At 39.4% G+C, this 20,735-nt stretch overlaps 2 protein-coding genes and 1 pseudogene across 4 annotated transcripts; all 3 read left to right on the top strand.

The window, feature by feature from the left end:
* Positions 1-1,730: 1,730 nt before the first annotated feature.
* LOC137736620 (ethylene-responsive transcription factor LEP-like) lies at positions 1,731-2,659 on the top strand. Its single transcript, XM_068475859.1, has one exon. It carries the CDS (start codon positions 1,731-1,733, stop codon positions 2,568-2,570), a length of 840 nt encoding a protein of 279 aa, XP_068331960.1. The 3' UTR covers positions 2,571-2,659.
* A 2,146-nt stretch (positions 2,660-4,805) lies between these two features.
* LOC137738135 (U-box domain-containing protein 43-like) lies at positions 4,806-9,874 on the top strand. 3 transcript variants are annotated; one of them, XM_068477765.1, is made up of 4 exons: positions 4,806-5,375; positions 5,983-7,265; positions 7,355-7,652; positions 7,743-9,874. In XM_068477765.1, exons 2-4 carry the CDS (start codon positions 6,042-6,044, stop codon positions 9,311-9,313), a joined length of 3,093 nt encoding a protein of 1,030 aa, XP_068333866.1. In that variant the 5' UTR covers positions 4,806-5,375; positions 5,983-6,041; the 3' UTR covers positions 9,314-9,874. The 3 variants fall into 3 exon arrangements, with proteins under 3 accessions (XP_068333866.1, XP_068333864.1, XP_068333865.1); XM_068477763.1 differs by having other exon boundaries at positions 4,807-5,375; positions 5,937-7,265; XM_068477764.1 differs by lacking the exon at positions 4,806-5,375 and having other exon boundaries at positions 5,382-7,265.
* A 4,566-nt stretch (positions 9,875-14,440) lies between these two features.
* Positions 14,441-20,527, top strand: LOC137736241 (isoleucine--tRNA ligase, cytoplasmic-like; annotated as a pseudogene).
* The last annotated feature ends 208 nt before the right edge of the window (positions 20,528-20,735 follow it).

Below are 20,735 nucleotides of genomic sequence, written 5' to 3'. Positions count from 1 at the left end.
GATGTGATTGATTCCAAAAAATCTAGCGGGTCAAAAAGAAATTTCAAAATATAATTTTTTCATATGGTTTTACAATTTATGTCCATTTTAGTTGAAAGTGAAATGAAAAGAAAGAAAATCTTGGGGATGATCTAGTATACATGCTCGAAAGAGAAATGCTAAGGAGATACTCTGAAAAGTGAGATTCTTTATAGACTCTCTGCCACCTTAAATTTTTGGCATATTGTTTTATAATGTGGACACGATAATTGATATTAAACTGTAATGTGACAGAGAGTCTATAGAGAGTCTCAATTACTTTGAGAGTAAGAAAATCTCCTTAGCATTTCTAATGCTCGAAAAGATAAAGGTGGTATTAAAATGGTGATTTGCTAATTGCATTGGGATGATCAATGATGGGGGTACTGACAATTGAATGATCATGGGAATGATAATTAGAGATTTGAGATGTATTGAGCAATCATATGTTGCAGGTTACTCCTTTTACAAAGCTTTTGGGTTTGGATATATAAAACTTCTTCTCAGGCGTGCATGCTCATAATTCAAAGTGATTTGATTACTGCAATAGTGTCCATGATCAGTAGCTGATCATACATTCAATTCAGATTCTCTCTCTCTCTCTCTCTCTCTCTCTCTCTCTCCCCCTCCCTCCCTCCTTCCTAAGGCACATGCGAGCAAACTTTAGGTTAGATATGATATTAAGAACTTGGGAGTTCTGTATTATAATATTTAATCCAATTGAAAAAATATTCCTAATTATTAAGAACATAAACTTGCAACAAGTTACATGAATCAGCACACAAGGATAATAATGGCCATAAGTTGCTAATCATGCATGCCAAATAAACAAGATAGAAAATGTATTATTAAGTACTTATTCAATCAATCGGAAATCTAAGGCATATATTGCAAAGGTTCCACGGTGATTTAATTAGGGTTTTGTTTAAATAAACTAGATTTCAACAAATAAATTAGCAACGGATTCATGAAGTTGCTGTCAGCAGCACAGAGAACAACACTCTCCAGGGTGCCCTCGGGCCTCAGCCATGGATGATGTGTTTTGTGGCAGAAATTACATGATGTCAGTCATGAAAAAGATGGACCCAAAATTTCTGATGATGATTAGCATGCGTGAGTGTGAGAATTGCTCATCATTTGACAACTTATTTGGTTTATGGGCAACTCTGTTAATATAAGGAGAAATTTTTGTGTTTAAAGAAAACATTGTTACGTAGAGTTATTATTTTGCGTATTATAACATAGGAGGACGACTTGTTTAATACGTTTCACTTTTAGCGTATTTGATAAAATAAACATATGTTAGAATTGAGTAATGTGGTTATAGATGAGTGAATTATTAATTAAATGTCGATTAACGTGCTTGTTTTTTTATTAAGGACATATCATTTGGTTTAAAAAATTTAGTCTTCCTAGTATTATCTGTTATAATTTAAGCGAAACTACCAAATCACGCGGCGGTGTTCCAGTTACGTCAAATCACTATAATAAAACATTACTATATTATTAATATTAATTAATTAATTACATAATAATCTCCCTTATTTAAACACCCCAACATGCAACGGACGAAAACCCAAGAAGCCTACAATCATTCCCTTCTCTAAAAATTCTAGTAGTCATCACTGACAATCTCTATCCAAAGCATTATCTCACAGAGAAATTTATAGAAACGCTTTTTTCATTTTTGTTTTGTTTTTCAATCAAAATCCATGGACTTCTTCACAGCCTCACCTTCTAAATCAAACAACTCACCATCATCTTCATCAAAAACCAAAAGAAAGCAACAACAGCAACAAACCCAACAACCACAAACCCAGCAGGAGACTAGGTTTCTTGGAGTGAGGAGAAGGCCGTGGGGCAGATATGCGGCTGAGATACGAGACCCTTCGACCAAAGAGAGGCATTGGCTCGGAACCTTCGATACGGCGGAGGAGGCCGCCTTGGCCTACGACCGAGCCGCTCGCTCCATGCGCGGTTCCAAGGCTCGAACCAACTTTGTCTATTCAGACATGCCACATGGCTCGTCTGTCACCTCCATTATCTCACCCGACGAATCGCAACGCGACATGTCAGCGTTCTTCACTACCCCACTTCCCGAAACCCACTCCCAGTCCCAAACACACACCCAGCAGCCCTTCTTCACTCATCAGGACCCATTTGATGCCTACACAGTCTCTGGGGGTTCATCAACAGAGTTCGGAAGCGGGTCTTATGGGCCCACTCCCGGCGTTGTTGCTGATGAATCCGGGTATCAGTCTCAATCTCACACTCATGAGCTACCACCTTTGCCTCCTTGTGTCTCCTCCTCCACTTGTTATGGGCCTGAAGGCATTATGAGCTCGGACGGAGTTTGGAATGAGTCGGGCTTTTACGGGTTTTCTGAGCCCACGACGAAAAATGGGCTGGACTCAATGGTGAGTGGGTCCTATGTGGGCTTTGACTCGAACGAGTATGTGCAGCACAGCCCATTGTTTGGGAGCATGCCACCTGTCCCGGATGCGGGTATTGATGGGTTTGATTTGGGTTCATCCTCTGCCTATTTCTACTGACTTGGTTTAGTCAATCCATCTGATCTTCAAGTGTGGTTTTCTTTTTATTTTATTTTTTTCTTTTTTTTTATCAACTTGTTTTGTTTTGTGATGGGCCAAAAGTAAGGGTGCCTTGATGAAATTGTAATGGCTATGCTCTTTATATTGCAAGAATTTGAGCTTCTTCGAGAGTGTAAATGTTCTAATGGTTTGGCTTGGTTTAGTTAGCCTGGTGAGTTATTTTTTTGTATGGAGAAATTTTGGTGCACGACAGACGGACGGAGCATGTGACCGTGCAGCCACACAAACAAAACGGAATAATTTGTTTTTTCTCTTCTCAAACTGTAGCTTGCCCTGATCCCACTATGTAGGAAGAAGGCAGTATATAAGTGGCCGATCACACACACAAGACCACCTCCCTTGTATGGCACAGTTAAGCGTGCATAAGACGTTTAACACTAGAAAAACGAGTTCAAATCTTCTATGGCTTCTCTGTGATCTATCTTATTTGTTGACATTTGACTATTCATTTGAACCCCACTTAATAATGTTAACTCATCAACTTATTTCCTCAATTAAAAAAATAAAAATAAAAAGATAAAATATATGAAAAAAAAACACGTGTCATTCAAATAAATTGGGCACAGAGAGGCCAGAGTCTTTTTGGTGCAGATGTCTGAAGATTTGAACTCCCAAAAAAAGTCATGTGGCTTAGCCAATATTTTCCCAAAGGTAAATACAAGCAGTCCAAAATATGGGAAACCACCGAGGAACGGGCTAGTTTGGCAGGTAATAGAAACAAGAAGCTTCTAACTTGACAGTTAAGAACATTTGTCTATGCACCATACTCGAAGCCCTTTATTTGAATCACCTGCCTTCACCTGTATGAAAAAACCAATAAATGTAATTTTTGAAGGAAAAATTATGAGAAATTGAATAAACTAATCATAAATTAAATCTCAATTGTTGAAGAAATCAAAATTATACCGACAACATAGTAATTAAAGATTGATGATATAACAATCAAATATGAAGGGCATACTGAAATCAAATAATTTTCAATAACTGAGATTTGGAAATTGATTGCTTTGTGCCAATTTCCCGAAGGAAAAAAAAAAAAAAAAAAAACCAAGAAGAAGCTATAACTAGTAATTTGACAAGTTCATAACATAATCCAGCTTTAAAATTATTTCTATATCTAAACTAATGTCATTGATCTCCTATGATATGGCCAAGCCGGCCAGTTTATCACGCAAAAGGAAATCGATGACGAATTCGGATTGTGAAACATGTCGGTCTTTATTTTTTTGCCACGGAAGAGACGCAAACACGGTTGGAATGTCTAGTCAGCGGCCACCATTTAATGTGACTCCGTCTAAAGTCTTCGGTCTTCGGTCTTCGGTTTTCACTTTTCATTATTTAGTTTTATAATACACACGCTTTCACGTATTCTTATATATTTTGATCACTGTTTAATTAACTTCTTATTGGCTTTCGGTTTTGCATTGAACCCATATGCTTTTTACCCTATGCTGCGTTTTCATCGCTAAAATACTCGGTTCCTTACATTAAATTAGTAATTTATCTCTTACAAATAAATAACGTAGATAATAGAATGATTCTTTTATATGTTTGGATGAAGTGAGTTTAAACAGCGAATTTGTTTCAGGTGGTGATTGTAGTTATCGTGATTTAGGCTTATGGTTTGTTTGGAGTTTAAATTATCTTTTGTGCAAGATTTTAAAAGACGTTAGGGATCAGTTGAGCAGTTGGTTTAGGCCCTAACGTCTAAGTGGATTTAAGTAAATTTATTAGATATCGTTTCAATAAATGTATGCTTATACTTAAAAAAATACATAATTCCACTTAAATACATGAGTTACAAAGTAGAATGACATATAGATTATAGAATATTAGAACAAAAAACAAAATGAAAATTATCTACTTTATGTCTAAGTGAGACTTGCGACCTAGGAGTAGGCTGCCTAGGCAGGTCAGGTGGGCGCCTAAGCAAGTATAAGTGTCATTTCTTAATTTCAAACTCTTAAGAATTAATCGAGACAGTAGTTAACCATCTAATGCAGAGAATTTTAAAACAGTACTTTTGTATGAGATCTTGTCTTGAGATTGATTTTTTTTATCACACTCCCCGAGATGAAATTTGGTTTTGGTGATGGTTTGTATCTTTTCCTCCTTGCTTGTGTGAATTGTATTGCTTTCTTGACAAGACTTTTTTGGTCAAACAGCTCGAGATAATGTTTGATTTTGGTGATAGTTTAGTTTGTATCTTTTCCTCCTCGCTTTGTGTGGATTTTATTGTTTTCTTGACAATGTTGATGTAATGTAAATGCTTATTTAAAAATAATAATTTTTTTGTCACGATAAGCTTTTCAGATTTTAATTGGTGCGTTGTGCCTTGCGTAAAAGAACTCTTGTGACGTAAGAGAATACGATTGTATTCGTACCATAAAAATCATTCTCGTTAATATTATGTCTTACAGCAAGATTTGACCTCAGACCTCAACACTAAAACCAAATTATAAAATAAAATAAAGTTAGCTCTCCTGTCCTGTGTGAGCTTTCTCAGTCAGTGAGCAGCGTGAGAAAAGTTCAACCGGGAACCTTTACCACACATACCGACCACGTACTAAAAGAACGGTACGAGGACTTTGTAGATATCTTTCAGCTTGACCTTCCCACCTATGCACTTTCAATCTTCTTCTTCCTAACTTCCTGCAAAAGCCTCAGCTCCTTGACTCAACTCCTCCATGGATGCTGCAACTTAAGAGTTCGAAGCTTGTACCTTCCATCTTCCTTTCCCCACAGGTCAGGAACTCACTTGCAACTTCTTTTCTTTTAATTTCGTTTCCTTTGGTTTATCAAGTTTAATTTCAAATAAATGCTAGATGATAATTACTTTCAAGACATAATTTGTTAATTTTATCTTTTGCTTGTAGTAACATGTACATAGTTTGTCAGAAGAGTTTGATTCTTGTGAGTCTGGTTTTTAACCGAGTTTAGGTAGATTTTGGGTCTTGCCCAACAGCCATGATTGATCTTAGAGTTGCTTTGCAAATTACAATGCACTGCATTTCTGCTTTAGCATCGTAGTTGAGTGCAGATGTAGGCGTAGCCATATTGGTTAGAATATCGTTTGTTTTGTTATAACGAAAAATTGGCCAAAATGATCACAAATCTATTCTCAATTCATGACATGGAAAATCAGATATCGACAACATACTGAAAAAAAGTGATCATATTAGCAATTGAGATATGAAAGAAACATCATGCTTGAGCAAAGACAGACTATGAAAGAACAAATAATGGTACTGAGATTTAGTCTCAGAATTCTTAATTTCAAATTGTTTGCTGTTTGGAGGATTTCAGGTCCGGATGCTAATGGAGTTGAGTGGATTTTTGATGAAATTGACAGACATCATAGGAAACTAGTGAAACTTGGAACATCCATCTTAATGTTACCAGCAACTAAAAATGAATACAATGGATTTCAATATCGGAATCGAGGATGTAGGAGTGGCAGTGCTGCAGGAATTATGGAATAAGGTTGCAATTCAAGCCACAGGGCTTGTCAACGAAACGAAGGATCTGTTGTTTGAAAAGGACAGCTTTCTGGAGTTCTCCAGGAGTATATCTGAGCTAAATATTCTCCTCGACAAGTTGAATGCCCGGAAGGTTGAAAATGCGCTGGGTTTGGAGTCCACAAAGGCTAAACTGACCACATTGAACCGTCAGTTGAAAAAAGCAAGCAAGATAATCAAGGATTACAAATGTGGAAGCCGCCTACGTCTCTTGCTTAAATCCCACTCAATGCTCTTGCAGATGCAGGATGTAGCCAAAGATATTGCTAATACCATCTCCTCATTTCAGCTGGTCAATCTTGATATCGCGCTGCACTTGAATTCGATGACTAACCAGATCATCAACAATCTGGAATCAATGGAGTTCAGGTCAGCAGCTGCAACAGAATCAATTGCTTCAGAGATGGAGAATTCGATGTCACAAAATGCTACAAATAGGGAGAATGCTCAAAAGCTTTTGGAGAAGATTGCAGATGCCCTTGGTGCTAGGGCGAATGCATCCTTGGTACAAAATGAGCTGCAACTTTTGAAGCAAGAGAAAGAAGAGATGGAAGCGCAAAAGAAGCAGGCAGAGGCACTTCAGCTATCGCAACTGATTGACTTCCTCTACACTACAGAAGTTGTTACTAGACCAGATGACGAGGGAACCTCTACTTACCACCAGCAGTACCCAATTGGTTCGTTCATATGCGAACTTTGCAACAAGATGATGACAGACCCCGTAGCAATTATTTGCGGTCACAGCTTTGAGAGGAAGGCAATTCAGGAACACTTTCGACGTGGAGAGAAGAACTGCCCCACCTGCAGACAGGAACTTTCATCTCTAGAGCTCACGCCTAACCTTTTGCTTCGAAACTCTATAGAAGAATGGAATCAAAGAGACCAGGACCTGAAATTCCAAGCTGCAGTTCATGGACTAAAATCCATTGACCACTCGAGACAGGACACGGCTTTAGAGGACATGCAATTTCTTTTAAAAATGCCAAGATATGTAACCAAAGCTGCAGAGGAAGGACTTGCAACAAAGCTGGTGGTAATCTTAAAAGATGAAGGGGTAAATGCTGTGGCAGCATTAAAATGTCTCTACTATTTAGCTAAACACAACGATGAACAAAAGGTAAAAGAAAACAAATGGCTTGCTTAGCCCAATTACATTTCAACTTTTGTAGTCTTATTCTGGATGTAAGTGTTGTTGCTTGCCTTCAGGAAACCATTGTCAAAGCAGGGGGCATTCGGAGAATTGTGAAGCATATCTACAAAGGTGGAAGCAAACATGATGCCGTTGCAGTCTTGTTGGAGTTGTCAGCAAAGGAAACCCTTGGGGAGAAAATAGGAAATGCAAAAGATTGCATTCCTCTTCTCGTTTCTTTACTCCATAAAGATAACACTGAAGTGTCACAGAAATCTCATAAGGTATTGCAGAACCTCTCCTTGAACACACATTTTGTTGTCAAGATGGCTGAAGCAGGACACCTTCAACCTTTCGTTGCTCGCTTCAATGAAGGTAAAAATGATATGCCTGATAACGAAGGTAAATGCCATACCTTTCGACTGTTACACAATGTAATCATATTCCCTTGGCCTCTTTTCGCAGCACCACAGGAGACCAGAACATTGATGGCTGCAGCCTTGACGAATATGCAACTCAAGGAGAATAGTGTTGAAGACTTAAAGGAGCCGCAATTTATACAGAATTTGGTTCAGATGCTGTCTTCAAGCTCTCCGGCATGCAAATCAGCTTGCCTTAAATCCATCAAGAAACTCGTAGCATATCCCAGGATCGTAAAACGACTTCTTAAAGACCCTGCCACTATACCACATTTGCTTGGTCTCATCTCATTTAACAAGTCTGATCCACACTTGAAACAAGAAGCAGCTGAGATTCTTGCTAACATGATTGGAGCGAGTCAACAATTTGAACAACTAAAATATCAGGGCTTGGAGGAGCTGCAATCGAAGTACAATGTCTGTGTACTATTGCAGCTTGTAACCAGCTCTGAAGATCAAACCAGGATTCAATTCTTGCACCTACTGGTTGAACTAAGCTATAAATCAGAGATAGCTCGAGATATAATACGATCTGAACAGGAGGCAACTGCTCACCTTTTCTCTTCCCTTTATAGCGATCATCCTGCGCCTGCAGTGAGAAGATGGGCAATGAAACTTATATATTGCATATCCAAGGGTCATCCAGATGGGGTTCCCCTTCCACCATCTCCTGCAAAAGAAACTGCCATTAACACCCTGTCAATGATCTTCATTAATTCACCGGATATTGAAGAAAGGTCAACTGCGGCAGGAATTATCAGCCAGCTTCCCAGGGACGATAGTAGTATTGATGAGATACTCCGAAAATCAGAAGTGCTAAAAGCCATTCATGAGGTAATTTGCAGCATGGATGAGGAAAATTGGGGGAACAGAGCACAATCCAACCAAGGCACATCTCTACTGGAGAATGCTCTAGCAGCCCTTTTGCGCTACACAGAACCCAACAAGCCCGAACTTCAGAAACAATTGGGCAGGCTTGAAGTGTACCCATCACTAGTTCGTGTTCTAACCCGTGGCAGCTCACTAGCTAAGCAGAGAACAGCCATTGCACTTGCCCAACTTTCCCAGTCTGCCAGCCTGTCAGTCTCCAATGAAACCATCAAGCAAACCAAGCACCCTGTGCCCCTCTTTGATTTGATGAAGAATGTTTCCATTATGTTGTGCTTTTCGGCATCATCAGAGAATGAAAACTCCTGTCCTGTTCATGGTGCTGCTTGTTCACCAAGAGATACCTTCTGCCTGGTTAAGGCAAATGCTGTGAGCCCGCTTGTGCGCACTTTGAGTGAGACGGAGTCTGGTGTGGCAGAGGCAGCTCTGACGGCACTTGAAACATTGCTAATTGACCACAGCACACTAACAGATGCAACTGCTGCCATTGTGGACAACCAGGGTGTGGTTGCCATTCTGCAACTCTTGGACAAAGGATCTTCATCTGCAAAAACCAAAGCCTTAGACCTGTTTCAGAAGATCCTGGAGCATACAACTATCGCTGAGACGTTAAAGAAGAGGTTTGAGAATATCCTTGTCCAACTTCTCCGGGACGATGAACTAAAGAAAAAAGCAGCTTTGGTACTTAGGCAGATGGGAATCATCCCCGATCAATCCTCATACTTCTAAAAGTGTTTGAGGCACATTTGGTGCTTAGGAATGGATTGGATTTGTTAACTCGCTACATTCAAGGTACGTTGAAGAAAGATCAGATGCCAACTTCCAGATTTTGTCGAGACTAAAAGTGGAAGATGGATTAGTCATCAAGGAAACTCAGGATAAGTTATATTCCAGACTAGTCCATCTTCCACCATTAACTTCGACAAAGTTTGGAAGTTAAGAGGATTAGTTATTTTCCAGACTAGTTCATCTTCCACCATTATCTTCGAAAAAGCTTGGAAGTTGACCTTTACTTCTTCCTTCAACATCCCTTGAATTTAGTGAGATATCCAATCAAATTCAATCCGAGTCACCAAATGGGACCTTAATTAGGAGCAGATACCTGATGCATAATATTTGTAGATGTGTTCCATTTACCATTTTTGTAATTGCACCACAACACATGCGTTGTGAAAGAAATATATGTGACATGCTCTGTTCAGGTTACTAGATGATAGATATACACTTTGTCACTTTTTCCCCTGTCATGGCTCCATCTCACCTCTAATGTGAAAGATGTATGAATCTCAACTTATCTCGTTTAGTAGGATACAGAAAACATAATTACAATCAGTATAGGAAAAGAACTACTGATCAACCTTGGAGTAAGCTGCTGCTCGTGTGTCCATATGGGAATAGGAATGAATGTCCTGGTCAGAGTTGGATTGAATCTCATTGTTCTTAGTGGAGATGGAACCTGTTGCATGAACCATAGAAGAGACTGGTTTATCATTCCCTCGCAAATTGACAGGGAGGTCACGAACTGGTAGTTTGGATAGCAAGAAAGTAAACCGAGCGGCAAAGATACCTTTGGTAAGAAGATCTACCAACTGATCCACGGAAGAGACATAGCCAACAATGATCTCGTTGCGAGTTACTTTCTCACGAACATAATGGTAGTTGACTTCGACATGCCCCATGTGTTGTTGATAGACCGGATTAGATGCGACATAAATGGCACTAATGTTGTCGCACCAAATGCGTGGAGGAGCAAGAGGAAGATGAAGCTCACGGAACAACATGTGATACCAAGAGAGAGCAACGACTGTGTAGGCAATTGACGATATTCCGCTTCAGTACTGGAGCGCAAGACACCACGTTGCTTCATGGAGCTTCAGGAGATAAGGTTGTCGTAAAGGAAAATACAATAACCACCAGTGGAATGACGATCATCAAGATCACCAGCATAGTCCGCATCATCATAGGTAGTGAGTTGGAGAGAACTTAGGTAGTAGACAATGCCATGATTTGGAGTAGCTTTAAGATAACTGAGGATACGCTTGACTGCAACCCAATGGACCGTAGTGGGCTTATGCATAAAGTGGCAAACCTAATTAACAGCAAAGGTAATGTCAGGACGAGTGAAGTAGAGGTACTGCAAGGCCCCCACAACACTACGAAACTCAGTGATATTAGACAATGGTTTGCCATCCGATAGACTGAGGTGGCGACCACTAATTGTTAGGGTCGAAATAGGCTTGCATTCCAACATGATGGTACGTTTGAGGAGATTAGTGATATACTTGGTTTGTGTAAGATGAAGACCTGTGGTAGTGCGATGAACTTACATCCCTAAGAAATAATTGAGAGGTACAAAATCCTTCATGGAAAATAGGGTGCCCAACTGATGAATCAAATGGGCGATATGAGCCGTGCTATTGCCAGTAATAAGAATGTTATCCATATATATTAACAAGTAAATAACCACGGAACCATAGAAAAAAAAGTAAATAAGAAAGAGTAGGCATGAGAGGAGACAAAACCCAAATTTTCCAAGTGTTGAGAAAAATATTGGAACCAAGCACAATGAGCTTGTTTAAGACCGTATAAGGACCGCTGCAATTTGCACACATGAGTAGGACGTTGAAGATCAACAAACCCTGATGGTTGCCGCATATAGACTTCCTCAGTCAAAGAGCCATGAAGAAAGGCATTTTGAACATTGAGTTGACAAAAAGGCCAATTGTAGTGAATAACAATAGAGAGAATTAACCGAATAGTCGCATGATTGACAATGGGACTAAATGTCTCACATAGTCTAAACCTTCTTGTTGATGAAACCCATTAGCCACTAATCGTGCTTTGTAACGTTCAATTGAACCATCAGAGCGCCACTTGATTTTATAGACCCATTTGTTCAGGAGAATGTTCATAGTGTGGTGAAACGAGACCAAAGTCCAAGTGCCGTTTCGTTGTAATGCATTGAACTCGTCTGCCATTGCCTTGTGTCCCTCGAAATGTTTTTTAGCCTGACTAAAACATGTGGGCTCAACCAAGTCGTTAGCAAAAGTAGTAACACAAGCATATTTGGGGTTAGGTTTGCGAATACCAATTTTGCTTCGAGTGATCATGGAATGGGACAAGTCATTTTGCCTCAGGAGTAGATGAAACTGGCGGTGTGGGTATAATTGGTGGCATTGCTACAGGGACCGGTGCAGGTGAAGAAGTAGGGGGTACAGTCGAGGGTAAGGCAGAGGGAACAATATGGACTGGATCTAGGGAAGAAGTAGGAGGTATGGTAAAGGTGATGCAGGTGGTAATGTGGAGGTTGATGGTGGATGTGGTTGCGGAAGTTGGTGGGAATATTTGGGGCGTGGAGATCTGTGAGTGTAGACTTGAAGACGACGTTGGGTAGGTGGCTGTGGTGTAGGATAAATGGTTGAAGTGTTAAGGGAAGGGGCCTGCAGGATGGGGGTGGTGGTAGCAGGAGGATGAGGCGATGTGCCAATGGCAATGACGGGGTCCATAGACAAGGGAGTCGAGGAAGGCGATGTAACTATGGAGTCTTTATATGGAAAACTATTCTTATCAAACACCACATGGTGAGAAAGAAAAACACGTCCCATAGAGGGATCCAAGTAGCGATAACCAAGATGATTCAAAGAATAACCCAAGAAAACACAACGTTTTGAATGAAATTGTAATTTAGTAGTATTATACGGATGCAAATAAGGAAAGCATGCACAACCAAAAACTTTGAAAAAATTATATTGAGGAGGTTTTTGAAACAATTTTTCATACGGAGAAATATTGTGTAAAAGGCGAGTGGGCAAACGATTAATTATGTAATTAGCAGTGTGAAAGGATTTGGTCCAATAGGGAATGGGTAGACCAGATTGAGCTAAGAGAGTAAAACCAATTTCAACTAAATGTCGATGTTTACGTTCGGCCAAGCCATTTTGTTCAGGATGATGGGGGTAAGTGAGGCGATGTAAAATTCCATGGTCATTCAAAAAATTTCGAAAACCATGATTAACAAATTCACCGCCACCATCCGTTTGAAAAGCCTTAATATTAACACTAAACATATTTTCAACCAAGTTTTTAAAAGTAACAAAAGTGGAGAAAACATTAGACTTTAAGCGTAGGGGATAAAACCAAGTATAACGAGAGAAATCGTCCACAAAAATCATGGAATACTTAAAACCAGCAACTGAGAAAAAAGGTGAGGACAAAACATCAGAATGAATTAATTCTAAAGGTGAAGAAGACATGGATGAAGATAAAGAAAATGGCAATTTATGACTTTTACCTAAAGTACAAAATTGACAAAATCTTCTAGAAAACAAGCCTTTAATTGTCAATTTATTTGCAGAAACTAACTGTTGTAAAATTGAAAACGAAGGATGTCCTAACCTAGAATGCCACAAGGCATCTGTTACATGTTCACTTAAGAAGCAAAAATACCAGGTGTTTGATGAGAGGAACGGCAAGGATAAAGTCCAATACTCAGGCCTTGTAAAAGGGTCATCCCCGTCCGTGAATCTTGCACACGAATCATCCGTAAAACAATTTAAGGAAATGACATTAGTGGAGGCTTGAGGACAAAATAGAGTATTATGTAAACGAAAGGAAGTAGTTTTAGTGTGAAGAAACGAGTCACCAATTTTGAAGATTTGCAAACCTGGACCACCATGAACACCATGAATTTGATCAGTTCCATGATACTCACGAGGGTTATGAAGTTGTCCCACATCATTGATTATGTGGGAATTGGCACCAGAGTCAAAGAGCCATTGTTGTACAGGCGAAGCAGCAGGAGCAGTGGGACGCGCATAGGGCAAGGGGGCAGCCGCATAAGCTTGAAGACGAGACAAATGAACCCTTCCTTCATATGACATATTGAGATGATTGAAGTAATTAATAACCGAATGACCATAACATTGACAAATCCGACATTGAATACGTCCAGATGAGAAGGTCTGGGAGGCAGAAGCAAAACCACAAGAAATAGGAGCTGGGCCAAGGATGCCATTAGAAGAGAATGGCTGTCCACGAGAAGAAGTTGGTGCAGGAGAAGAATCATTGATGTAGTTGTGGGAGGAGACACCACCACAAGCATAGCCTCCATTGTGACCACCGCAGAACAAACCACCATGGCCACTACGCACAACATCAAAGGCAGAAGTGCCGATATCAGAAGGAAGAGAGAAAGCAATGTGTCGTTGTTCTGCACTTAGAAGTAAAGCTTCCAAGGCATTGTAGGTGTTGGGAGTATCACGAGCTTATGCAGAAGCAACAATGGTCTCATATTGAGGACCAACCTTGCTCATAATGATGACAACTAGATCAGACTTAGAAATAGGGGCTTCAGAAAGGGCAAGATTATCGGCAAACACATTCATTTTGTCGAGATAGTCAGTAATATAGAGATCACCATGAAAAGTATTCATTAATTCAGTACGCATCTAAATAATACGGTTCTGAGACGTAGAGGCATATCATTCTTGAAGAGATGACCAAGCAGAGGCCGAATCAATTTTGTTGACAATGGTAGCAAGAACCTTGGGAGTAAGAGAACTAGTAATCCAGGAGAGAATCATCTGATTAGTTTGTATCTATTCACTATACAATGGGTTAACTTTGTTAGTGAATTTTCCATTGTCATCAAGAAGGAAGGCAGACGGGCATTTGTTTTCATCGGTAACAAAAGAGAGGAGGTTGCGGCTGCGCAGAAAGGGAAGAAACTGAGCACACCAAAGAGGATAGTTGTTGTGGTCGAGTTTGATGGTGAGGAAGTTCATGACAGAAGGAGCAGCAACAATGGAAGAAGAAGACGCCATGATTGGGATAGGACCGAAAAAAAAAATTTAGACTATGAACCTTTGTCCTGAGATACTGGTTCTTGATACCATGAAAAATGTTATGTATGAATCTCAACTCAATGAATGAGTGAGCCAATTATCATTGGTATATATACAGGGTTACAAAGTAATCATGTAGTAAGATACAAAAAACATAATTACAATCAGTATAGGAAAAGAACTACTAATCAATCTTGGACTAGGTTGCTGCTCGTGTGTCCGTGTGGGAATATGAATAAATGCCTTGGTCAGAGTTGGATTGAATCTCCTTGTCCTTGTTGGAGATGGAACATGTTGCATGAACCAGAGAAGAGACTGGTTCATCACAATGGACCACGAATATGCAAACAGAATTACCTAATTTTTGTGCTTGAAAACTTAAACTCTAATCTCTTTTCCTTTCTTTTTCTTCTGTAATTTTAGGGAAAGATATAAAAGCCACAATTTAAAGATAAAAGAGAAGCAAAAATTTTAAGAGAATAGTGCGAGGGCTTGTTAATACCAAGAATTTGTGCAGTTGACCCTGCGTGTCAATGCAAATTTTACTTATGTGAAGGTTCGCAATTAGTACGCTGGGAAAGTGTATGTTGTCGCTGAATCTCAAGTGTCAACTTTTTCTAATGAGAAACCAAAAGAAAATGTAGCAAATGGATATGTTTGTGATTCAAAAAGCTAAATTCAAAGGCCAAGGGATCCTCAGGTGGGAAAAAGGAAACCATGGACACTACACATGAAGTAGTGGAGAAATTTTCTTGTGCTTCCTTATTGGGAAAGAAGTATGAACCACTCTTTGACTACTTTATGGAGTTCTCTGATGTGGCATTTAGAGTTGTTGCAAACAACTATGTTACTGATGACAGTGATACTGGTATTGTTCATCGTGCTCATGTATTTGGTGAAGAAGATTATCGTGTTTGCCTTGAAAATCAAGTAATCAACAAGGGAGATAACTTGATTGTAGTTGTCGATGATGATGGACGCTTTACCGAAAGAATTACCGATTTCAGCAAGTGCCTATGTCAAGGATGCAAATGAAGAAATTATTGAAGTAGTGAAGGCAAAAGGAAGGCTAGTGAAGTCTGAAATGTTTACTCATTCTTATCCCTTTTGTTGGAGATCTAAAACTCCGTTTATTTACAGAACTATTCCAAGCTGGTTTATCCGAGTGGAGCTGTTGAAAGAAAAATTGTTAGAAAACAAGAAGCAGACTTGCTGGGTTCTTGATTTTGTGAAGAAAAAACGCTTTCACAATTGGCTGGAAAATGCATGAGATTGGGTTGTTAGTCGAAGTAGATTTTGTTAGAAAGCAATCAAGATCCCTATCATAAAGGGCCTAGAATACGCATGTAATCAGTAATTAATATGTATATATTTCCTTCCTCTCTTGTATAGTAGAATTGCAGGACCAACCTTGTTTATAGGGAACTCTCTGTATAAAGTTAGTAGACTAATATCAATACCATTATTCTGGCCAATTCTATTCCTCAGTCATTTGATTAGATTTTACATGGTATCAGAGTAGGGCTTCCCTTAGCTTTGCTCTGCCATGCTTTCGTTAGATTTTCTCATGCCTATACAGTGAGTTTTTTCTATTTTCCATTTTTCTTGTTTTGTGTCGTCAATCCTAGCCATGGGTAATGACCAAAGCTTGGATGAAGGCAAACCAAAAACCTTTAATCCATTTTTTATTTACATCCTTGTTTCCAATGGAGAAGATTATGCAACCTGGTGCTGATCATTCTCAGAGACCCAGTTTCAACAAATGTTTTCCATCATGAATAATAAAGCGACTAAGCCGTCATCGATCGTTCCAAAAGCTTAAACCACAGGTAGTGAACCAATTATGTCCAAATTTCGAGTGCATTCTCATTAATGGTTAATCGATAGTGGAGTAATAGACCACATCACGTCTTCCCCATACTTGCTCGACTCCACCACCAAAACCTCACTGCCACCGGTTGTATTATCTAGTGGAGAAAAGGCTCATATCACTTCTATTGACAATTTGTCTTTAAATTCATACATAGAATTGAGAGTTGTTTTGGGTGTACCTAGTTTCAAAGTTGATCTTATGTTGGTTAGCAAAATTACAATGGGTTTGAGTTGTCCGGTGACATTTTTTTTTCCATATTGGTGTATTTTACAGGACTTTGCTACGAAGAAAACGATTGGTCTGGGAAAACAGTGCGGGCAACTTTACTACCTTGTGGCGTTGACTACTCAACAATCATTCCCCAACAATAAACCCTCTTGTAAACTTGTCACTATTTCGTCTATTTTGTGGCACATGCGTTTGGGTCAAATTTCTTCCAATCGCTTGGAATTTCTATCCAAAACTTCATTAAAATTCCCTTATTCTCATACTATAGTATGCGATATTTGCCCTTTAGCCAAACAAACACGACTTCCATTTGGTGCAAGTTCCATCTCTACTTCTAGTCTTTTCTCTTTTATACACTGCGACTTTTGGAGACCTCATAAAACCATTTCCCTGTCTGGAGCACATTATTTTTTTAACTATTGTTGACGATTTTTCTCGGTATACATGGATGTTCCTCATGCACCATAAATCCGAAACACAAGGCATTCTTAATTCTTTTTTTGCCTTCGTTCAAACACAATTCAATTCCAAAATACAACAAATCCGAGTGGATAATGGGGGTGAATTTTATTCTTTGCGTTATTTTTCCAAGATAATGGGGTCATTTACCAAAATTCATGCTTTTACGCACCCCAACAAAACGGGGTTGTCGAACGGGAGGCATCTTCTTGAAACTGCCAAGGCATTACTTTTTCAAGCTAATCTTCCCCTACGATTTTGGGAGAGGGTGTCCTTATTGTGCCTACATTATTAATTGACTTCCCACTCCAATCCTTGCCAAGAAAACACACTTTGAGAAACTATATCACAAACCTCCATCTTACACCCATATGAATGTTTTTGGGTGTCTTGCATATGCCACTTCTGTTCACCCCACTTTTAAATTTTCGCCCTGCGCCATCAAAAGTATCTTTCTTGGTTATCTCGCTGGACGGAAAGCTTATCGTTGATACGATTTGGACACCAAGTTTTTTTTTTACTAATCGTGATGTTGTTTTCTTTGAAGAAATTTTTCCCTTTCAGACCACCACTCATGACCAACCCGTGGCCACCAATACCTATGCTCCAAATCTAACTACAAAAGTTCCTCTTTTCCTCCCAATATCAGACCTGTATTGTTTCTTCTCATCTATCCATGTCTGACACGCCTCCTTCTTCCTCAACTATTCCAACACATGCTCTTTTAGCCTCATCCGCTCCTTCAATTACATCGTCTCCTTCAGCATCACCCTCTCTTACTTCAGAATCCTCTCATACTTCATAATCTTCTCCTTCACCAACCAATCTTATCCCTCTACCTTTAGACAATTTTCCTTCTTTCCTATGCCACCCATTTTTGTCCCTTCTCCTACTTCATTTGAGTCCCCAGAACCACCATATGCATGACCTTTTCGCCAATCACAACGCCAAAACAACCTTTCGTTCTTCTCAAGACTTTGTCTGCTCGCAGGTGACTTTGCCCCCAGACCCTTCGTCTTCACAGTCGCTTAGCCATTCACCAGGTACTCGTTATCCTCTTTGTAATTTTGTTTCTTACCATCAATGCACACCCAAGCATTTATCATTTATTGTCAATATTAGTAGGGATATCGAACCAACCTCTTTTGCAGAAGCAAAATCACATGTTCACTGGTAATAGGTGATGAACGCCGAACTTAAGGCTCTCTAATCTAATCATACATGGACCTTCACTTCCTTTCCACTGTGCAAACATCCAATTGATTGTAAGTGGGTCTATAAAATTAAGCGTCATTCAGATGGTTCCATTGAGCGTTACAAAGCTCGACTTGTCACCAAAGGTTTCACTTAAACCGAAATCATTGATTACCATGACACATTCTCACCCACAACGAAAATGATTACTGTGCGCTGCATTCTTTCCATTTCCTCTGCTCGTAACTGACCCCTTAATCAACTCGACGTCAACAATGCATTCCTTCATGGCGACCTTCTTGAAGAAATTTACATGACACCTTTTCTGGGACTTCGGTGATAGGGGGAAAACCTAGTGTGTTGCCTCAACAAGTCCTTGTATGGCCTCAAACAAGCCTTACATCAATGGTTTGCTAAGTTCACTGAAGTTGTTCAAGTGGCTAGTTTCGTTCAGTTGAAAGCTGATTATTCTCTTTTCACTTGTAGGAGAGGTAAATCATTTACTGCTCTATTGATTTATGTCGATGATATATTGATTACTGGCAATGATGAAAATGCAATCAGTTCCCTAAAAAAATAAAAAATTTCTTCATTCCTAATTTCGTATTAAGGATCTTGGTGATCTCAAATATTTCTTGGGCATTGAAGTTTCTTGTTCAAAGAAAGGCATTTATATTTCTCAATGAAAATATGCTCTTGATATTATTAAAGATGAAGGTATATTAGGTGCCCGACTTATTTCATTCCTAATGGAGCAAAGAACTTAGTTGTCTGATACAGGTGAATTGCTAAATGACCCATCTCAGTTTAGACGGTTGGTAGGTCGTTTGATCTACCTTACCATCACATGGCCTGATATTATATATGATGTACATGTCCTCAGTCGATTTATGCATGAGCCTCGTCGACCACATATGAAGGCTGGCCTTCACATACTCAGATACCTCAAAAGTGCTCCTGGCTAAGGCCTTTTATTTCCAGCTGAGAATACATTAAAGTTGAGTGTTTTTTGTGACTCTGACTGGGCGGGTTGTCCCATCACTCGAAGGTCTACCACTGGATATTGTGTATTTCTTGGAAATTCCTTGATTTCATGGAGAACGAAGAGACAAAAAACTGTCTCACTCTCTTCGGCAGAAGCTGAATATAGTGCGATGACAGGAGCATGCTGTGAACTCACCTGGCTGCGGGGTTTGTTGCGTGACCTGCAGTTACCACATCCAGAAGCCTCATTACTTCATTGTGACAATAACGCTGCACTACATATAGCTGCGAATCTGGTCTTTCATGAGCGAACACTACATATTGAAATAGATTGTCATTTCATAAAATAAAAGATGGATCGATCATTACCAAGTATGTCACCTCCTTGCAGCAACTAGCAGATGTTTTCACAAAGCCTTTGGGTAAGGATTCCTTTTCAGTCATGATTCGCAAGTTGGGAGTTCTTGACATCCATTCTCCAACTTGAGGGGGAGTGTTAGAAAGCAATCAGGATCCCTATCATAAAGGGCCTAGAATAGGCGTGTAATCAGTAATTAATATGTATATATTTCCTTCCGTTCTTGTATAGTAGAATTGCAGGATCAGCTGCTTGTTTATAAGGAACTCTCTGTATAAAGTTAGTAGACTAATATCAATACCATTATTCTGGCCAATTCTATTCCTCAGTCATTTGATTAGATTTTACAGATTTTGGGGCACTCCACTTCCACTGTGGATTAGTGAAGACGGTGAAGGAATTGTTGTTATGGATTGTATTCGGAGGCTTGAAGAGCTTTCTGGTGTTAAGATTTTTGATCTGCACTGCCGCAATATTGATCACATTACTATTTCCTCAAGCCGAGGTCCCGAAAATGGTGCTCTTCAACATATACACTGTGTTTGATTGTTGGTTTGAGAGTGGGTTCATGCCTTATGCTTATATCCACTATCCTTTTTTTGAGAATGTTGAACTTTTTGAGAAAAAATTCTGTGGCCATTTTGTGGCTGAGGGGCTAGATCAGACTCGTAGATAGTTCTACACTTACGGTGTTATCTACAGCATTATTTGGGAAACCTACTTTTAGGAACCTCATTTGCAATGGACTTGTCCTTGCTGAGGATGGGAAAAAAATGAGTAAAAGTTTGAAAAACTATGCTTCACCAAGGGAAGTTATCGATGACCATGGGACTGATGCACTACGACTATACCTCATTAACTCTCCTGTTGTGCGTGCGGAGCCCTTATGTTTCAAGAAGGAAGGAGTTTTTGGTGTTGTCAAGGATGTATTTTTTTCCTTGGCATATCAGTTCCTTGTTCATTATGCAAAATTTGGCCTAGTAACTCTTTTAGGAGCCCTTTGAAAATACGTTTGTAAAAGGGAATTATTATTGATCTTAAAACAAACATCCTAAAATTAGTGAAATTACAAAAATACCATTTTAGTTTCGTAAATCGTGGAACAAGTTGTCACATCAACCATTCTTATAATCGTACGACTTAAGACATGGCAAATTAAAATTAATAGTTAGCTCCAATTTAATAACCTCAAGTGAAAATAAAGTGTAATAC

This window comes from Pyrus communis, chromosome 6 (assembly GCF_963583255.1).
Source record: "Pyrus communis chromosome 6, drPyrComm1.1, whole genome shotgun sequence".
Lineage (NCBI taxonomy): Eukaryota > Viridiplantae > Streptophyta > Magnoliopsida > Rosales > Rosaceae > Pyrus > Pyrus communis.
Note: the sequence above shows the minus strand (reverse complement) of the source record. Positions and strands in the feature narration are given on the sequence as shown.

Coding starts and splice junctions, on each gene's coding strand:
- LOC137738135 (XM_068477765.1), top strand. CDS start 6,042: ATGAATACAATGGATTTCAATATCGGAATCGAGGATGTAGGAGTGGCA. Junction 7,266..7,354: donor AACACAACGATGAACAAAAG/GTAAAAGAAAAC, acceptor GCTTGCCTTCAG/GAAACCATTGTCAAAGCAGG. Junction 7,653..7,742: donor CGTTGCTCGCTTCAATGAAG/GTAAAAATGATA, acceptor CTCTTTTCGCAG/CACCACAGGAGACCAGAACA.
- LOC137736620 (XM_068475859.1), top strand. CDS start 1,731: ATGGACTTCTTCACAGCCTCACCTTCTAAATCAAACAACTCACCATCA.